This window comes from Neomonachus schauinslandi, chromosome 4 (genome assembly GCF_002201575.2).
Source record: "Neomonachus schauinslandi chromosome 4, ASM220157v2, whole genome shotgun sequence".
Classification (NCBI taxonomy): Eukaryota; Metazoa; Chordata; class Mammalia; order Carnivora; family Phocidae; genus Neomonachus; species Neomonachus schauinslandi.
The window spans coordinates 70,566,051-70,586,334 of NC_058406.1; the positions used below are offsets into that span (position 1 = coordinate 70,566,051).

Sequence of the window (20,284 nt, forward strand, 5' to 3'; positions counted from 1 at the left end):
CATTCATTTGGTAGCTCTGAAAATTTATATAGCTAGACCTGCGTTTCCTGAGTTCAAGGACTATAAATACTATCTCTCCTAAAGTTGTAGTACCTTAAATGGATTAATATGACTTAATTCAGTTAAAACTAGATTTTTAGGGTCTGTATTTTCTCACTTACAAGCGAGAGGCAACAATTAAGGCCCTGGTACATCAAGAAGCTGTCTTCCAGATATAGAACTTAACAGAAAAGTATAGCCATAGTCTATGAAGATATTAAAGTAATATTGGCTCTCTTGTTACCTAAAATATTTACAAGTGAGTTATTTAGTGCATCTTCACAGTTGCTCCTTTGCTCCCACCATTGACACTTCCATCACCCCAACCTCAGACTGCCCACCCCCGTGCAAATAAAGGGAAAATGAAAAAGAAACTGGATGTAAAACAAGTCTCCCTACTTTGCCTTTTAGTATGCAAATGTATCTCGGGATTACCTTGGGCATTGTTTCTCGGGAAAAAGCTTACCACAGCTCAAATTACAGGCTGTCTATATTAGAATAACTTCTGTAAACTCTCTAATTATACTTATTTATGATTATTTCCTTGAATCTTGTTAACTTTGTGACTTTAGATTTTTGTTGTTTTTCAAACATAAATTAGGTTTTAATCATTTGTTTGCCTTGTTAGGTCAGGAAACATCCTGAGAGTTGATGACTGTTATTTGTGAATTTCTTTTTTTTTTTAATTTTTTTAAAAAGATTTTATTTATTTATTTGAGAGAGAGAATGAGAGAGAGAGAGAGAGCACGAGAGGGAAGAGGGTCAGAGGGAGAAGCAGACTCCCTGCCGAGCAGGGAGCCCGATGTGGGACTCGATCCCGGGACTCCAGGATCATGACCTGAGCCGAAGGCAGTCACTCAACCAACTGAGCCACCCAGGCGCCCTGTGAATTTCTTCTTAATGCAAACATGAGTGACAATCACAGCTACTCTGCGTTATGTGTAAAGCATTCTAGAGAGTACACTCCATACTGAGAAAAGGATGTATGAGGTTAGAACTCCAAATGCTACTAAATGACAATGTGAACAGGGTCTGGCATGCAGCTTTTAAAACTAAGAAATTAAAGACAAACGTTTTTCTATTATGCACCAGAAAGGTTAACCGTTATGCATTTTCTGAAGCTTTATTTATGCCAAGTTTTGAGTCTCTGAACCACTCAGGCCAGTGCATTACAAAGGTTCCCAGTAGACATTTACCCTTAACCCTGGTTCTCCAGCAACTCCAAAATTGCCTGCAGGTCCAACATTTCCCTGAAGAAACAAAGGGAAAGATTAAAACTTTTTTCTACTAAAACAGTATATCTAATAATTATGGAAAGTGTGTTATGAGGATAGGGCTTTCAAAACACTTCCCATTTTTTTTCTTTTCCCCAGATTTATTGTAATATATTGCCCCATTAGCTTTATCATTTGTATTTCTTCTCTCTCTCTCTCTCTCTCACACACACACACACACACAGACTCAGTAGATAGATAGATAGATGATAGATAATATTTTTTTCTGACTCATTTGAAAACACTTCCCATTTTTATCTGCTCTTCTGCACTTGCTTTCAAGATGATGGGTATTTGCCAAAACATGGCAAACAGGGGATTCAGTGGTAAAAGTTTAGAGACCCTTTTACTATTTAGGAAGATTACCTTTGCACCTGGTTCACCTTGCAGACCAGAGTCTCCCTCAATACCTGAAGGTCCCTAGAAGAGAATGATTTGACACATCATCTGTATGTATTTCTTTACCAATTGCAAAGGCAATAACAACCTCATAAGAAGATCATAGTAATTTGTAGCCCAAGGGTGAGATGTATGTCCAGGAAAATATTTCTGCTTCCACTTTATAAACTTGATGGCATAAGACCAGATAATTCTGGGATCTTTTAACAGTTCAAATGCCAAAATAACATCACCTGAAGTCAGGACTTTTAAGACCAATTTCTTCTATTCTTCCTGTCATCCTTTAATCCTTGGTCAAAGACAAACCACCTCCCATTTCCTCTTCTAATTTCCTACCCACATATTCTTACTATTCTCAGTGTTTTTTACTTTTCACTCTTCCCATCCGTTTCTGTTGAGCCCTCTGGAGCACACTTCCTTTAAAAATTTCAGTTTTCTTTATTCATTTCATAAAAAAAAATCACACAAAGATGATATGAATTTATTCACATTTTAAAAGATGTATATGGCAGCTTTTCCACTTTCCTTTTGTGGGCGGGTCCAGTTGGGGAGAATTTGGCTCCTTTTACCTTGAAAACATACAACTTCTTGCAACCTCTGGCTATCTCTAGGCCTGGAGCTCCTACAACTACTGTTGTATTGTTTGTTTGTTTGTTTCAGAGATATTGATCTTGTTTTTGAGCATACTAAGTGTACCCCTCCCCCTTCCCTTCCTCATTCCCCCTTGCTCTTCTCTTCTCTCTCTTTCACTGTGTGCGTGTACTTATTGTATGCATGTATATGTATAACTATAAAAACACACATGTATTCTGTAATTCCCATGTTTTTGGAGTAGAGGGGTAGCTTAAAGCATTAACTCACAGCACACTCTTGACAAAAAGCTTCCTGTTTCCCTTCTATCTTTCAGTGATTCCTCAGTAGTTCTGATCCATGGGTGATATTCTTTCTTATAACTATTAGAGCTTAAAGTATCTTTTATGTCATAGTATTTTAGATAAGAGGAAGTTCAGTTTTCCATTTTGACTCAGCTTCTGCAATACATATTCACTTTGCTTTTTTTCTAAAATAAAAGCTATCCATGCACAACAGTACGGATGGAATTATAATGAAAAGCCCCAGTCCCATTCCTCAGAGGCAACTACTTTATTTTTTTTATTTTTATTTTTTTAAAGATTTTATTTATTTGAGAGAGAGACACACACAGTGAGAGAGGGAACACAAGCAAGGGGAAGGGACAGAGGGAGAAGCAGACTCCCCGCTGAGCAGGGAGCCTGATGTGGGGCTCGATCCCAGGACCCTGGGATCATGACCTGAGCTGAAGGCAGACGCTTAACCGACTGAGCCACCCAGAAGCCCCAGAGACAACTACTTTATAAAACAATTTTTGTTTTCCTAGTGGTTACTTCTATAACTCAAAAATTATACCTCAACTTCTTGATGTATCACCTTGCTAAAAGTTTAGTTTCCTTATTCTCCCTCCATCTTACCATCATTTCATAATTTTTTAATAGTTACATTATTTAAATTCTTCTGTGGGTTAGTTTTGTGACTTCTTTACTGTTACAAGAGACAGTACAGTACAGTACTTAAGAGGAAAAATTATGAAATGAGACTGCCTGGGTTTCTGCTCTGCCTCAGAAATGACAGAATTTAATATCCTACTTTAGGATTCATCTTCTATGTTGAGAGAGAATTCCAACTCTCTTAGAACTTCTTCCATATTAAAATTGCTTTCAATGTCACAGATCTCCTCTGGTTCCTAATATATCCCAACCTGTCAGCTCCTCTTGGCTTCTTTTATTCCTTTCTTAAACGAACTCTAATAAAGATCTGAACTCTGTGCTGTTTCTTTTCTTATACCAATCTTGGATTAGCACTTTAAGTCATCTCCATTTCTATTTCCAGTTGAATACTGCTGGGAAAAAATTACACACTTGTGCAAAGTGGCATCATTACATGTTGAGAGGCATAGTGACTAAGACAATGGGTTATGGAGAGAGACTGCCTGAATTGAAATGTAGGCTGTACCACATGACTCCCAGCTATTGCTCTTGAGCAAGTTACTTAACCATTTTATGCCTTTGTTTCCTCCTCTGTAAAATGAAAATAATAGCTGTATCTATCTCATAGGGTGTTGTGACAATCCATTAATACAGCAAAGCACATAAATACTGCTAGGCACATAGAAAGTGCTTCATAATTGTGGGTTTTTGTTATCATTATTATCAATATAATGCAAATTCATGGTCTTCTACAAAAAGCTTGACGTTTAGTAAGGTATATCTGCTCTTTCACTTGCCTATAGTCATTTCCCTCTCCCATTATCTTCAACCACTATTCTAAACCGGCAAATTTTCCTCGACTGACCTACTCAACCCCTACTCCTTATCACAACATAATTTTTACCTCCTACTCTGTTAAAAAAAAAAACAAAACCCTTCTAGTTGTTCAGTATGACTTTTCTCAGCTTTCTTTAGGCTCACAAGATGTGGCATAGTATAGGGTATCAGCATCAATTTTTGAGTCAGATGTGGATTCAAAGCCAGGCTCTCCTACTTTCTTAATCATTACCTTGGGCAGATTAACAGACGATGACCCCCCATCTCCCTAATATTCCTCTTTGGTCTCATGAAAGATATTGCCATCCATCCTGTTGCACAGCCTAGAAATCTGGGAATAATTTTTGACTTCTCTTTCCCCTTTACTTCCCATATTCTACAAATATGAAGGTTCTGCAGAATTTATATAAAAAACATTTCTCAAATCCATCCACTTCTCTCCCTTTCTATCCCTATACTTCGGTTCAGAAGTCCATCATGTCTTGCCTGGTTGAACGCAACGATCCTTTAGTAGGTATTCATGGCCTCACTCCTGTCTTCTCAAATATGTCCTTTGTGCAGCTGATAGAATTAACTTATCGTCCAAAAAAATAAATCTGACTTTATCACTGCTCTGCTTATCACATCTTACAATGACTTAATACAGCCCATAAGATAAAAAACTTAAGCTTCTTAACAGAGCACACAAAACTTTTCATGATCTAACGATTTCTCCATAGTTTCGTCTATTACCACACCTTGCTTTGACTTTCAAAGAATCCATATTGCCTTATGTTTGTATGTTCTTGCTCATACTATTCCTTTTTTCTGGAATTTCCTTATCCTTATTTACTCCTTTCATATGGCTAACTCCTACTCATTCCTTAAAACTCATCTCATCACCACCACACATTCCCCACATGTCGTCTTCTTCCCTGTATCCAGGTGGAGTTAAATGCTCTTTGCCATGTTCCTATACTGACCTGTGAATATCTCCATCACTGGTTCTAATACATTGTAATGTAATAATCTTTTATATGACTATCTTCTGGAATAGATTATAAACTCCTAAAGGAGTCAGGGACCATATATCAGCCATCCTTGTATTACCAGTGGATACAAAGTGCACAGCAAGAAAGCATGGCATAATCATGGAAATAAAAATAGGTCAACAAACCTGGAGCATGAGGGGGAGGAGAAGAGCTTTATTGGTATGTGGCTGAACAGGTCTGCATTAAGTCAGATAATGTAGAACATTACTTATCATGTTAAAAAGTTGGCATTTTATTAAAGGTCATGAGAGCTATAGAAAAATTCCAAGGAGAGGAATGATATGACAAAGAGAAACTGGCAACAATTAGCTAAGGAATGATAGACGTTGCTGGAGACATGCAATAAGAGCAGAGGACTAGAGCACTGGCAATAGGGATGAAAAGGAAAGGATAAAATTGAGACACTGTGGGGGCTGTGGGGGCTCATTCAGAGGGAAATGATGGCTGACTGGAGAAAATAAAGTAGGAAGAGGAGCCTAGGAAGACTCAGTTTTGGGTTGTTGGACATAAGGAGTATCTTTCAATGAGATGGGAATAAAAGGAGGAGGAACAGTGGGAAAGTGATGGGTTTGGTTTAGATATTTTGAATTTAAGATGTATGTGGGCTATTTAGGTGCATATGTAAAAGACAACAGGGAATCAGTAACCACAGCTGAAGAGACAGGCATGAGTTAGAGCCATCAAGATGAGAGCTCTAAGAATAATATTGGTAATTAAAGTCATTGTGATAATATGATTGCTAGGCTGAGAAAGAAGGACAGCTTCACATCAAGACTGAGAAAGGCTAATGAGAAGGTAAAGAGTAGAATCAAAAGAGAGCAGTTTCACAAAAGCCAAGAGAGGAATTTATGTCTAATTTATTTACAGCTAAAGTTAACAAACGACAGAAATGAAGTAATTGGATTTTATAATTATAATGAGTATAGTTTATTATTCCAAAATATATCCTAAATAGGGGTCACTTTTTTTTTTTAAAGACCTGTTTATTTATTTGAGAGAGAGTGTGTGAGTGGAGGGAAGCAGAGAGAGACAATCCTTAAGCAGACTCCTAGCTGAATACGGAGCCTGATGTGGGGCTTGATCCCAGGACCCTGAGATCGTGACCTGAGCCGAAATGAAGAGTTGGACACATAACTGACTGTACCACCCAGACAGCCCAGGGGTCACTTCTTAATATTCTTCTATAAAGGAGATATAACATCTTAGAGTGAAGGGTTATCAAGTTAACTCTAAATGAGTGAAGGGTAAGTGTTATTCACTTTTTGTTGTCATTTAAGTGGGCTGTTAGGAGAACTTCATGTGTACAGGCAGTAACCTCCTTGACATAGGCTGTAGCAACTATACAAATATGTCTACTGCGGCAAGGGAAACAAAAGCAAAAATAAACTTTTGGAACTTCATCAAAATAAAAAGCTTCTGCAGAGCAAAGGGAACAATCAAGAAAACTAAAAGGCAACCTAAGGAATGAGAGAAGATATCGGCAAATGACATTACCTGATAAAGGGTGAGTATCCAAAATATATAAAGAACTTACAAAACTCAACACCCCAAAACTAAATAATCCAGTTTAAAAATGGGCAGAAGACATGAACAGACATTTTTCCAAGACATACAGATGGCCCGCAGACACATGAAAACATATTCAACATCACTTATCAGGGAAATGCAAATCAAAATTACAATGACGTATCACCTCACACCAGTCAGAATAGCAAATTAATAACACAAGAAACAACAGATGTTGGTGAGGATACAGAGAAAGAAGAACCTTCATACACTGTTGGTGGGAATGCAAACTGGTACAGTCACTCTGGAAAACAGTATGGAATTTCCTCAAAAAGTTGAAAATAGAACTAACCTTCCAGCAATTGCACTGCTAGGTATTTACCCAAAGAATACAAAAATACAAAGAATACAAAAACACTAATTCAAAGGGATACATGCACTCCAATGTTTATAGCAGCATTATCAACGATAGCCAAATTATGAAAAGAGCCCAAATGTCCATCAACTGATGAATGGGTAAAGAAGATGTGGTGTATATATACAGTGGAATACTACTCAGTCATCCAAAAGAATGAAATCTTTTTTTTTTTTTTAAAGATTTTATTTATTTATTTGACAGAGAGAGACACAGCGAGAGAAGGAACACAAGCAGGGGGAATGGGAGAGGGAGGAGCAGGCTTCCCGCCGAGCAGGGAGCCTGACGCGGGACTTGATCCCAGGACCCTGGGATCATGACCTGAGCCAAAGGCAGATGCTTAACCGACTGAGCCACCCAGGCGCCCCGAGAGAATGAAATCTTGCCATTTGCAATGATGTGGATGGAACTAGAGAGTATTATGCTAAGCAAAATAAGTCAGAGAAAGACAAATGTCATATGATTTCACTCATACGTGTGATTTAAGAAACAAAACAAATGTTCACAGGAGAAAAAAAGAGAGAGGAAAACCAAAAAACAGTTTTAACTATAGAAAACAAACCGATGGTTACCAGAGGGGAGGTGGGTGAGGAAATGAGTTAAATAGGTGGTGGGGATTCAGGAATGCATTTGTTGTGATGAGCAGTGGGTGTTGTACGTAAGCGTTTCATCACTAAATTGTACACCCGAGACTAATATTATACTGTATGTCAACTAACTGGAATTTAAGTAAAAACTTAAAAAAAGAGAACTTTATGTGTATAAAATTAGATTCATAAAACAGTCATCCCTACTTTTAATGGAAGTTTAGGCTTTATTTTCTGAATATGAAACACAACACTACAGAATTATTCTTTAAATATATACCTAATGTATCAACTTTACCTTGAGAAGTCTTACAAAAAGTACTGGATATTGATGAAATAACAAAAAAGAGCCACAAAAAAAGTTACCTCAGCACCCATTTCTCCAGGGGGGCCCAGCATCACCTTGCAATCCTCGTGGTCCCTACATTAAAATAAAATTTAAGATCTGAGAATCAAAGTTTACTCTGTATTTAGATTAACATATGCATCTAAATATGGAATTTTTAATATATAATATGTAATAGAACACATAATACATTTATCAACTTTTTGTGTAAACAATCATAACTTTATAGTTGATTCATCTTTATAGTTGATTCACAGTTGCGTGTGTGTGTGTGAGTAGAAGGCTATGTTGGGATTCAAAAGAAACGGAAAGAAAGGACAGTACCTTTCATGCTTTCGTTCCTTAATTCACTCGTCCATTCAATAAACATTTATTAAGCACCTAATAAGTATGAAATATCATACTAAGGGCTTTCAAAAGTTATCTTATTTGATGGACATGACAATTATATTTCTACTGGCTATTCATGGCAAATACGTGACAAACAAAATAGCATTTTTAAAGAAGCAAATATATGATCTCCAATGAAATAAAAATGTTAGAATTTGCTTGATGTCATACTTTATCATGGTAGTGAATCCAGTTCAACAATTTCTCTGTTTTACATGAACAGATATAACAATGTTTACCCATATGATTTAATCACTAAGGTGCAATAAAATGCATGTTGGGACTTTTATTGGAATCCTGGTCACTGTAATACTGAATAGTATAATTTTAAGTAAACAAATATTGAATATTCAGTTTATTGCATAAACATTAAATTGGCTAAACCAAAATGATCTTCTTAGTGTGTGGAATCCATTTAACTGGCTAGAATTATTTTAGATAGATTAATACTTATTTATCAACTACAATATAATGCTATTTCTCCAGCCATTCAAAGAAGATACTTGCACTATTTGACCTTTCTGGAAAGATAGTAGAAAGAACGTGTTTTCTTAGATTCAGAAAATAACAAGATAGTTAAAATTATCTGTGAGATTATACTCCATAACAATTTTGTGAATACCTCACCTTTAAAAAATGTAGTAATGGAAAGCAAAGTGTGCTATGGTTGGTTATGTTAAACTGTTTTCTGAATTGTTACAGTCAGTAATGTTCATTTTAATTATTTGAAAGTATGAAAAAACAAGATTAAGTATATTATCCATAATTCTACCATTCAGAGGCGACACTGTAAATATTCTTGTATATTTCCTTCTAGTTCTGTTGTGGGAGCATACTTACAAATAACTTTATATCTCCCTGTTTTACACTTACGATTCTATTCTGAATATAGACATTTTACCATGTTATTATAAATACTTCCTAACAAATTGTCCAACAGCTACATAAAATTCCATTTATCTCATATTCTGCAGTACCATAAATTAGTCATATTCTTAATACCAGACATTTATATTGTTTCTTTATCTTCTTTACAGTACAATTTTACTTTACTGGATTTATCATATGCATGTTAGACTCCTTATCAGTGGATGTTAAGGTCTGTAACATCAGGTGATATTGTCAAATAGCTGAGATAAACATTGGAATGACTGCAAGGCTGGTATGCAGGCATCACATATGTCGTCTCTATTCAACAGTATAGCCATTAAAGGCATTAAGAGGTCCCTGGTGCTTTTCAGTTATGGCTTATTAAACATTATGTATAATATTTTAAAATTTGTGAATTCTCCTCAGAATGTGTTTCTACACTATTATAAACACACTGAGAGAAACATGTCTGTGCAGAAGTATGTGTGTATTCTGCATGTCCTCCCTTAGAACAGAGTCTGAAATGTACCATTATTTGGTCATGAAGTCAAGTAAATTTCCTGAAATGTTCAATAATTAACATTCTGCAAGCAATATATAAAAGTAAAATCTATTTCATTGAATCCATGCCAACACAGAATATTATTTTTTAAATTCTTCATTAATTTGATGGACAATCTCTTATCTTAAAATGTGTATATATTTGACTATTAGTAAGGTTGAATATTGTTTTTGTTATTTGTTTATCAGCTATCTGTGATATTCTATGTGTTTCTTGATCATGTCCTCTGCCTATGTATTTTGGGAATCATTTAAAAGATTTATATGAGTTTTTTATGTGTTGTGATCATGAACTTATAGGCATCCTATTTTACCATTAACATCTGCCTAGTATGTAGTTTGTCATTTAATTTTTTTTATATATTGTTAAAAATAAACTTCCCCCCCCCTAAGTATGATCACTGTAGAATACCTGGAAACTCATAAAGTAAAAATGATCCAAAATAACCACTTAACATTTGCTGTAGTTCCTTAAATCTTTGAGCATAAAAAAATTGGGATGAGAGAAATTTAAAATTTGTATATAGTTAAACCTGTTAGTCCTTGAAGACTTTTTCCATCACATTTAAGGTTAAAACATCTATTTCCATGTAATTATTCTATAATATTTCTTTTAAAATCTACCAGCCCTAATCTTCCTTTTATGGCAGGTTAAAAATATTAAGCTATTTTGCCTGCTTGTTTTTATAAGTTATCCTTATGATAATTAAATCCCACACCTGATTTACATGGGTAACGGGATTTTTGAATGGGACTGTGTTAACTCTAATAAATACATTAATTTTAAAAATAGTCTTCTAGTTAGAAAATAATTTGACTTTTTACTTAAGTCTGTTTCTAGGACTCTTAATGAATTTTTGAAGTTTTCTTTGTATGTGTCCCATCCAATTCCCATTAAGTTTATCCTTAACTATTATGTTTTGTTTCTAGCTAGAGTGGGATATTTTTCTATTATATTTTATTACTTGTATATTATATGTGTATCAGAAAAACGGATTTTTAAAAATGTCTATTTTACATCTTGCCATTCTATTACTCTACGTCAGAAATTGAAAAATACAGAATTAACTCTTCGGGTTTTATAAGTTTTGGGGGGTTTATTTAAATTTTCTCTAAATAATAATGCTTTTCTTTCCTTATATGATCATTTCTATGTCATATACCACTACACTAGCTAAAACTTTTTGAATAATGTTAGATAATATAGTGACAGTTGGAAATGTTATATTGTGGTTCCTATGCTTCTGGTGTTTCCATATTTCCTAGTAGTTTGGGTGCAGATATAAGATAAGCTACTTTACTTTATTACAGAACTATGTTTGATGTTACTAGAATATTTTGTTTCAATTAATAAACTTTATTTCTTAGAGAAGTTTTAGATTTACAGAAAAATTAAACAGAATGTACAGAGTTCCCATATACCACCCTTGCCCAGTTTTCTTTATTATTATTAACATCTTGCATTAGTGTGGTACATTTGTTACAATTGATTAATTGATATTGTACACTTAAAGTTCATAGTTTACATTAGGGTCACTCTGTGTGAACACAGACACAGAGTTGTACAGTTGTATGAGTTTTGAGATATGCATAATATCATGTATCCATCATTATAGTACCATATAAAATAGTTCCACTGCTCCCAAATTCCCCCGTTTTCCACCTATTCATCCCTGGTCTTCTACCCCCAACACCTGGCAACCACTGTTCTTTTTTACTGTCTCTATCGTTTTGTCTTTTCCAGAATGTCATATAGTTGGAATCATACGGTATTTAGACTTTTCAGACTGGCTTCTTTCACTTATCAGGATGCACTTAAAGGTTCCTCTGTCTTTTTGTGGCTTAATAGCTCTTTTCTTTTTATTGATGAATAATATTTCATTGTATGGATGTACCACAGTTTGTTTATTCATTTACCTTTTGAGGACATATCAATTGCTTCTACTTTGGGCAACTATGAATAAAGCTGCTATAAAGCATTCATGTGCAGGTTCTTGTGTAGGCATTAAGTTTTCCACTCATTTTGGTAAATACCAAGGAGCATGATCACTGGATCATAATGGTAAGAATATGTTTAGCTTTGTAAAAAACTGCCAAGTTGTGTTCCAAAGTTGGCTGTACCATTCTCATTCTGTATTACCACCAACAATGAATGAGAACTCCCACTATTCTACATCTTTGCTAACATCTGGTATTGTCAGTGTTTTAGATTTTAGCCATTCATACAGGTGTGTAATGATATGTTATTGTTGTTTTAATTTGCAATTCTCTCTAATGACATATGATGATGATAAGCATATTTTCTTATGCTTCTGTGCCATCTGTAGGTCTTTGATGTATTGTCTGTTCAGATCTGTTGCCCACTTTTTAAATGGATTGTTTGTTTCCTTACTGTTAACTTTTAAGAGTTTTTTCTATATTTTACATACAGGTCCCTTATCAGATATGCATTTCACAAATGTTTTCTCCCAGGCTGTCGCATGTCTTTTATTCTCTTAACATGTCTTTCACAGAGCATAAGTTTTTAATTTTAATGAAATCCAACGTACCAATTTTTCCATTCATGAATCAGGCTTTTGATGTTGTATGTAAAAAAAGTCATTGCCAAATCCAAGGTCAATGAGATTTTCCTCTTATGCTATTTTAAAGAAGTTTCGGTTATACATTTTAAATTTAGGCCTATAATCCATTTTGAGTTAATTTTTTTGAAAAGTATACGGTCTTTGTCTAGATCCTTGTTTTTTGGTTTTGCTTTTGTTTTTATGTGGACACCTAGTTGTTCCAGCACTATTAGTTGAAAAGTGTTGCCTTGGCAACTTTGTCAAAGATCAGTTGACTATATTTGTGGACTTCTATTTCTGGGCTTACCATTCTGTTCAAATGATCTATTTGTCTATTCCTACTACACTGTCTTGAATACTGTAGTGTTAGTGTTATATTAAGTCTTTATGTTGGATCGTGTCAGTCCTCTGACTTTGTTCTTCTTCAATATTATGTTGACTCCTCTGGGCCTTTTGCCTTTCCTTACGAAGCTGAGAATTTATCAATATCCACAAAGTAACTTGCTAGTATTTTTGACTGGAATTGCTTTGAATCTATAGTTGTGACATCCTAACAACATTTACTCTTCCTATCCATGAACATGAACTATCTCTCCATTTATTTAGATCTTCTTTTATTTCTTCAGTCAGTTTTGTAGTTTTCCTCACATATATTCTGTGTACATTTTGTTAGATTTATACCTGTTTCCTTTTTATTTTTGATAGTAATATAAATGGTGTTGTGTTTTACATTTCAAATTCCTACACTACACTACATCAAAAACTAATGATGTAATGTATGGTGATTAACATAACATAATAAAAAAAATAAAAAATAAATTTCAAATTCCAATTGCTTATTGTTGGCATATAGGAAAGCAACTGACTTTTGTATATTAATCTTGTATTCTGATATCCTGCAACCTTGTTATTGCTTATTAGGTCCAGGAGTGGTTTTTATTGGTCAATTGTTTGGGGTTTTCCACATAGTTGGGTTCATACCTACTATATACTGTTTTCCATTTGTTACTCATGTTGTTTCTTTCTTTTCTTTCTTTATCTTCCACTCTTTTTTAACCGTGGATTTTAAGTAATTCCATTTTCTCTCTTATTTTATCATATCAATTATACTTCATTTAGAACATTTTTAATGGTTTCTCTAGAGTTTGCAATGTATATTTACAATTAATCCAAGTCTATTTTCAAATAACACTATACCACTACACTTATCCATAAGGTATGAGATTAAATACACTGTTGTGATTATTATTTTGTACAAACTACCTATTCTAGTAATTAAGAATAAGAAAGAAAAATATTTTATTTTACTTTTATATATTCCTTCTAAAGTTCTTTCTTCCTTTCTTCTATCCTAGATTCTCATTTATATCACTTTCCTTCTCTCTGAAGAATTTAACATTTCTTACAAGGCTGGTCTACTAGTGACAAATTCCATTAGTTTTTGCTTGTCTAAGAAAGTCTATTTCTACTTCACTTTTAAATTCCCAGTCTGAAAATTTCAAAATTTCTTCTATATCTGAGTCTGTTCCTGATGCTTGCTTTGTCTCTTCAGACTGTTTTTCCCCTTTTTGCATGCCCTGTAATTTTTTTGTTGAAAGTCAAACACAGTGTATAAGGTAAAAGGACCTGAGGTAAACAGGCCTTCAGTGAAAGGTTTTAAGTTATCTGGTTGGGAATTAGGCTGTGTTTACTGTTTGCTGCACTATGGTGTCAGGAGCTAAATTTCCTCCTAGTGTCACTGTTTTTGTCTTGTCTGTTGTCTTTAGGCTTTCCCAGAGATGCCTTAAATAGGGTTTGGGTCTGCATTTCTTTTAGCTGTAATCCTCAGCTATTATACAAGAGCCCTATTAATGTGATGGTAAGTTATAAGATGAAGAGAAACACTCTATATAGTTTTATGATTAGGTCTCAGTCTTTCAATGAGCCTGAGTTGGGTATTTTCTTTCTCCCATGTCCAAGGCTAGAAGCATCTAGGGTTGGGGAACTGCTCTTCTCCCAAGTTCAGTAGGCTTTGGCAAAAACCCAAATCAGGTAGGCTCAGATAAAACAATTTCCCTTGAGGGCAAGCTTTGTTAAGGAGAACAGAGCACTCTGAGTGTATTTCAAAATGGTTACTTTTCCCATCCCACTGCTAGAAGAAGAAACAGGTATGTCTCTGAACCTTAGAGTGAGAACCTAGCAGGTCTTTTGGTGGTAAAACTCAGGGACATGTGGCGCCTTGCCTCAGATGGGGTCCCCTCTTAGTTTTTTAACACTTATGATAGTCTAAATTGTGTCTTAAGCAATTTGTCAATTTTATATTGACAAGTATAATCATAGTTAAAGTTCTCCTACCATCCAGTTATGGCCTTCTGCTCCTGGTAAGCTGTCGTTCTCTATATCCTCCTGTCTGTCTCTCCAGTTTTCAGGCAACAGTTGGTCCTTTGACCTCAATGATCTAAAAAGTGTTGTTGATTTTCAGTTTGCTCAGCTTTTTCCTTGTTTTAAGAAGGGGGATGACAGCTTCCAAGCTCCTTACAATTCAGACCAGAAACCATTTTACTATAATTTTTAACAAATCAAAAATAGTTGAATTTTATTTTATTTATTTATTATTTTTTAAAGATTTTATTTATTTATTTGACAGAGAGAGACACAGCGAGAGAGGGAACACAGCAGGGGGAGTGGGAGAGGGAGAAGCAGGCTTCCCACTGAGCAGGGAGCCCGATGTGGGACTCGATCCCAGGACGCCTAACGACTGAGCCACCCAGGCACCCAAAAACAGTTGAATTTTATTGAGTACTTGTTTTTAGCATTTTCCCACTATATCTGTAATATGTTATATTATGGATTTCTTAATATTAAGTAATTTTTGCCTTTTTTATTTCTTCTTTCACTTTATTTATATTTCATTTCAGTCACTTAATTCTTTATACATATACAGTTGAATTTTACTCGAAATTTTTGGTATTTGGCTGAAATTTATCTTTAGCTTTTTCTGTTGGTGCTATTTTTGTCTGATTTTAGTACTGTCAAAATTCTACTGAGACACTGGTCTTTTATCTTTTGCTTCTAGAACTCTTGCCATTTTTTATATCTTCATAAGTAATTCAATGTCATGTTTTATCACATAGTTTTTTTTTAAGATTTTATTTATTTATTTGAGAGAGAGAGAATGAGAGACAGAGAGCATGAGAGGGAGGAGGGTCAGAGGGAGAAGCAGACTCCCTGCTGAGCAGGGAGCCCGATGCGGGACTCGATCCCGGGACTCCAGGATCATGACCTGAGCTGAAGGCAGTCGCTTAACCAACTGAGCCACCCAGGCGCCCCTATCACATACTTTTTAATTAATCTGAGAATCCTGTTAATTATCTTGTAAGGTGAGTGGAAGTGACTTCTGGTATTCAACTAAGGAAGTGTACCTAGAAGATAATAGTTTTTAAATTGGAGGGCATATTGTAAAGCAAACTTATCAAGAATTGATTTTTTAGAAACAACAGCATTCCCCTCATGTTCCTTTTTTGGCAGTTTTCAATGTTTAAAGATATCAAAAATATTTATTTGGGTCAGCCAGAAACTTAGGAATCACTTTACATATGGACAATCTACCTCCTGTTGATTTCATATCTCCTTTTGAATCTTTTATATCTATCCACTTCTTTTCTCTGCTAATCAAAAACATTCTACCATCTCTTATTTGGATTACAACAGAAAGCAGTGCTTATCCACTCTTAGTCCCTTCCAATTTGTTTGAATGATCTTTACAAAACAATAATATGATTATAAAACTAGCCCTATCTCTTCAATGACATCCCTTTGTTCTTATGATAAAAACATAAATCCTTGGGAATAGGGCCTGCAAAGCTACATGTTTTGTCCCCTGCTTCTTTTTCCATCCTCATCTTACACTTACATCCCACCTGACTCTGTGCCATTGCCATGCTAGCCTTCTTTTAGATCTTCGAATAAATATGTAGAGCTTCCTCTCAGCTCATGACTTCTCTCTAAAATAACCTCTCCCCATCTTTGCCTAAGTAATTACTATTCATCCTTCAGACCCTAGCTCAAATGCTCCTCCTCTGGAAGCCTTTCCTAAGGACAGTTTCTCTGTTATACATTCTTTTAGAATTGAATTCCTACTTCACAGCATTTATCTCAGTTTGTAATTATCCTTTTATCTCTGTGATAATTTAATTAGTATATATTTCTATCATTAGACTGAAACCTCCATACTTACCACTACATTCCAAGTGCAGGTACTTAATAAATAATTGTTGATTGAATGAATGAATGGCCAACTATCCAAATCCCAGTATTTGCATTGCAATGAGCAAACTGGTTTTGGAATTTGTCTGGGAAAAAGAGACAACTCTACTAGATGCTGACTATAGAAAGGTGTAGTCTTCTCTATTTTATTATTCTCAAAATATAAATATGTTTCAACATCTCTTCTGTGTCCTTCATTTTACCAATTTACTTCTTTTCTTTTCTATAATTTAACCAGGCAGCTCAAATATATGCAACAAAGCCCATCATATCCATTATAAATTGATTTATATTTTATTTACCAGTCCTACTGACCCAGTGACCTGAATGTTAATTTTTAGGTGCTGTTAAACTATTTAGTTGTTTATGCCTACAGTAACAAACCTTTTCTTATATAAAGTCTAAGATATTGTCTCTGCTGTTGCCATAGCTCTTTTGACATATTTTACTTAAACGTGTTCCTTACTAAGATTAAGTTAGTTTCCATTGCATTTCACTTCATCTAATATCACTGGCTAAACAATTATGTTTTTGGGTATATGACCTTTTGTCAATTCAGTTTAACAAACATACCCTAAGTAGATCTAATATGCTACGCTTTATACCAGGCAGGATTACAAAGATGAGAGAAATGGTCTCTAACTTCAAAGAGCTACAGACTTTTTCAAAGAGACATTTAAGTAAATAATGCTAAAGAGAGTTGCATTATTTTTGGTCAAATAAATATTAATATTGGGATGGCAAGAGATACAAAACAGGGAGAGAACCAAGAGGATTTTAGTTTGATAAAATCAATACCATATCTAAAATTCTTCATTTGGAAAGAATTATATATACAGTCAAATCTTTACTTATTGCTTGGAGAGTTTATACCATAGGTTAAACATGTAAAGGAGGAAATGAATACAATTTGGTAAGAATAGCTCTTTGACTATTACACTTTCCACTTGCTTCTAGCTAAATGAATTATGCAAAGGCCACCTGTAAACCTTTGGGTCAACATAGATAAGATCAACCCAGTAGAGTTTGAAAGACTATATTGTATTATACATCTTACAAGCATGTTACTGCATATTACATCTGATACCATTAACTAGAAGAATGACTTCACAGGCAATAAAGAATAAGTTGTGAGAAAGTAGGTGTGACAAAAATCTTTCCTTTTCACAGTCATTTTCCATAGAAATTTTATAATTGAATCACATTTATAAAATCATGATGTAAGTTTTTGCATTATTGATATACCAGTATTTCTGTCATGTTTGTACATTTAGGCCCATCGGATGTAGAGCTTGACCTCTTTGTATGGTATTTTATTACAGAGTTGGCCTCAAAAATGTAATTTTGTGTGTCTGTGGCAGTATAATATAATCATAAGAAGAGCAAGCCATTCACAAAGAAAATTTCTCCAAGTCCATAGAACAGAGCTATCTTTGTTGAAAATAGAAATATGTGAAATTTTAACAATTCCAGAAAAACAGGACCAAATCTGACTATATGGCACCAGAAAGGTACTAAAACCTATATTCACAGCAAAATATTTTCTATATAATTAGGTGTCCATGATAAATGTGTATGTACCAGCCACAGCATAAGAGGGCAAGAAAAACACAATTAGAAAAGTATATATACATATACATATATAGTATAAAGATAAACTTACTGGTTCTCCTTCAAGTCCTCTGTCTCCTGTATTCCCAGGGGGTCCTTGTAAACCCTGAATAAACAAAGGCAAAATGTGAAGAAAAAGTGATGCTTGAAAATGTTTTACTTTCCTTACCTCAGCTTTCCTTTACAATCCTACCACCTAATTTTTCTGTCTACCTCTATTCTCTCTTTTCTTTTTATGGTAAAATATACATAACATAAAATATATCATTTTAACAGTGTTTAAATGCGCAAGTTTTGTGGCATTAAGTACCTTTGCGTTGTTGCACTACTATCATCACCATCTATTTTCAGAACTTTTCAACTGCTCAGACTGAAATTCTATACCCATTAAATAACACCCTTTCACCCTCCCTGGTTCCTCTGGCAACCATCATCCTGCATTCTGCCTCTTTGACTACTCTACGTGCCCCATATAAGTAGAGTTATACTATGTTCTTTGTGTCTGGCTTATTTCACATGGCATAATGTCTTCAAGTTTCACTAATACCAGAGAGAAGGAAGATGTCAGTGGAGTAGGAGGATCCCAGACTCCCCTCAGCCAAAAAAAAAAAAACAAGGAAACTATCAAATCATCTTAAATACCCCCAGAAACTGACCTGAATACTGACAGAACAAACTCCACAACTAAAGGGAGAGGAGAAGCCACATTGAAGGTAGGAAATGCAGAGACGAGGTTTAGGGGAGAAGCAAATCCTGACTGCTGTGGAGGGGAAGGAACCATGGTGTGGAGAAGGGCGGGAGAGAGGAGCACACAGAGGAATGCACAGGAAAGTGTTTCCCATAGCTATTGGCTTAGAAAATGAGAAGGGCTGAATTTTGTGAGTTCTTGCAACCAGTGGGGCTCAAAGCCTAGTTTTAAAGGCCAGCAGGCTTGGCTGGGATAAAGCCCAAAGGGCATTGTGCTGCTCTTGGACAGAAGGCAGGCAAACAACTTGGGAGCATACAGCATGGAAAGAGCAATCTGAAGAGTGCTTGGGGCACACAATGGGGAGATTATATACTCTTCTTATAGCTGATCCCTGAGAGGCAGTGTTCAAGGAGACACCTCTAAGGGAACAAAGAAGCTGGCCAGCACCATTTCCCTCCCCTACCCCTCAGCATAAATACAGCAGGAAGCAGTGCAGCACCGACACTGGCTGCCTAACTTGTTTACACTAAGCCCCACCCCCCCCATTCTGCACTCTGATGGGACTGCCTTTCTCAGTCATGCTTGCCTTGGTCCCAGCACAACGGGGCCCTCCCCAAGACCAGCACACATCCCTGTTCATACCACATCTCCCAACCAGAAAGTTTTGCAGAGCCTCGGTTCTGGAGGAGGTGGTGATAGGTCTCATTTCACAAGCAGACCAGAGCACACCTAGTTAAAACTGACCACATTCAGGTGAAGAACCAAACACTGCCCACATCAGACAAGAGGAGCCTCTGGAGACAACTGGCCTGAAGGACAGAGCAGCCAGAACACAAGAGCAGAGCACATGCAGCACATACTAGAGAAACTCCCTGAAGTGCCAGCCCTGGGAATTACATGACTTCTTTTTCATAAGGCCATTACTTTCAGGAACAGGAGATATAACTGGTTTTTCTAACACAGAGAATCCGGCAGAGATTTAGATAAAATGAGAAGACACAGGAATTTATCCCAAATAAAAGAACAAGATAAAGTCATGACCAGAGATCTAAGCAAAACATATATAAGTAACATGCCTGATGGAGAATTTAAAGCAATGATCATAAGGATAGTCACTGGACTTGAGAAAAGAATGGAAGATATCAGTGAGACCCTTATCAAAGAGATAAAAGAGTTAAAAAAGAAATCAATCAGACATGAAGAGTGCAATAAATGAGATTAGAAACATGCTTGATGCGGGCGCCTGGGTGGCTCAGTCGTTAAGCGTCTGCCTTCGGCTTAGGTCATGATCCCAGGGTCCTGGGATCGAGTCCCACATCGGGCTCCCTGCTCGGCAAGAAGCCTGCTTCTCCCTCTCCCATTCCCCCTGCTCGTGTTCCTGCTCTCGCTATTTCTCTCTCTGTCAAATAAATAAATAAAATC

At 35.7% G+C, this 20,284-nt stretch overlaps 1 protein-coding gene across 1 annotated transcript in view; it reads right to left on the minus strand.

Annotated features, from left to right (window-relative positions):
• COL24A1 (collagen type XXIV alpha 1 chain) overlaps window positions 1–20,284 on the minus strand; it is a 355,028-nt gene that overhangs the window by 116,579 nt on the left and 218,165 nt on the right. Inside the window, 5 exon segments of the mRNA XM_044914336.1 lie at window positions 1,236–1,289; window positions 1,680–1,733; window positions 7,957–7,986; window positions 7,988–8,011; window positions 18,227–18,280. Coding sequence (XP_044770271.1) covers window positions 1,236–1,289; window positions 1,680–1,733; window positions 7,957–7,986; window positions 7,988–8,011; window positions 18,227–18,280 — 216 coding nt within the window.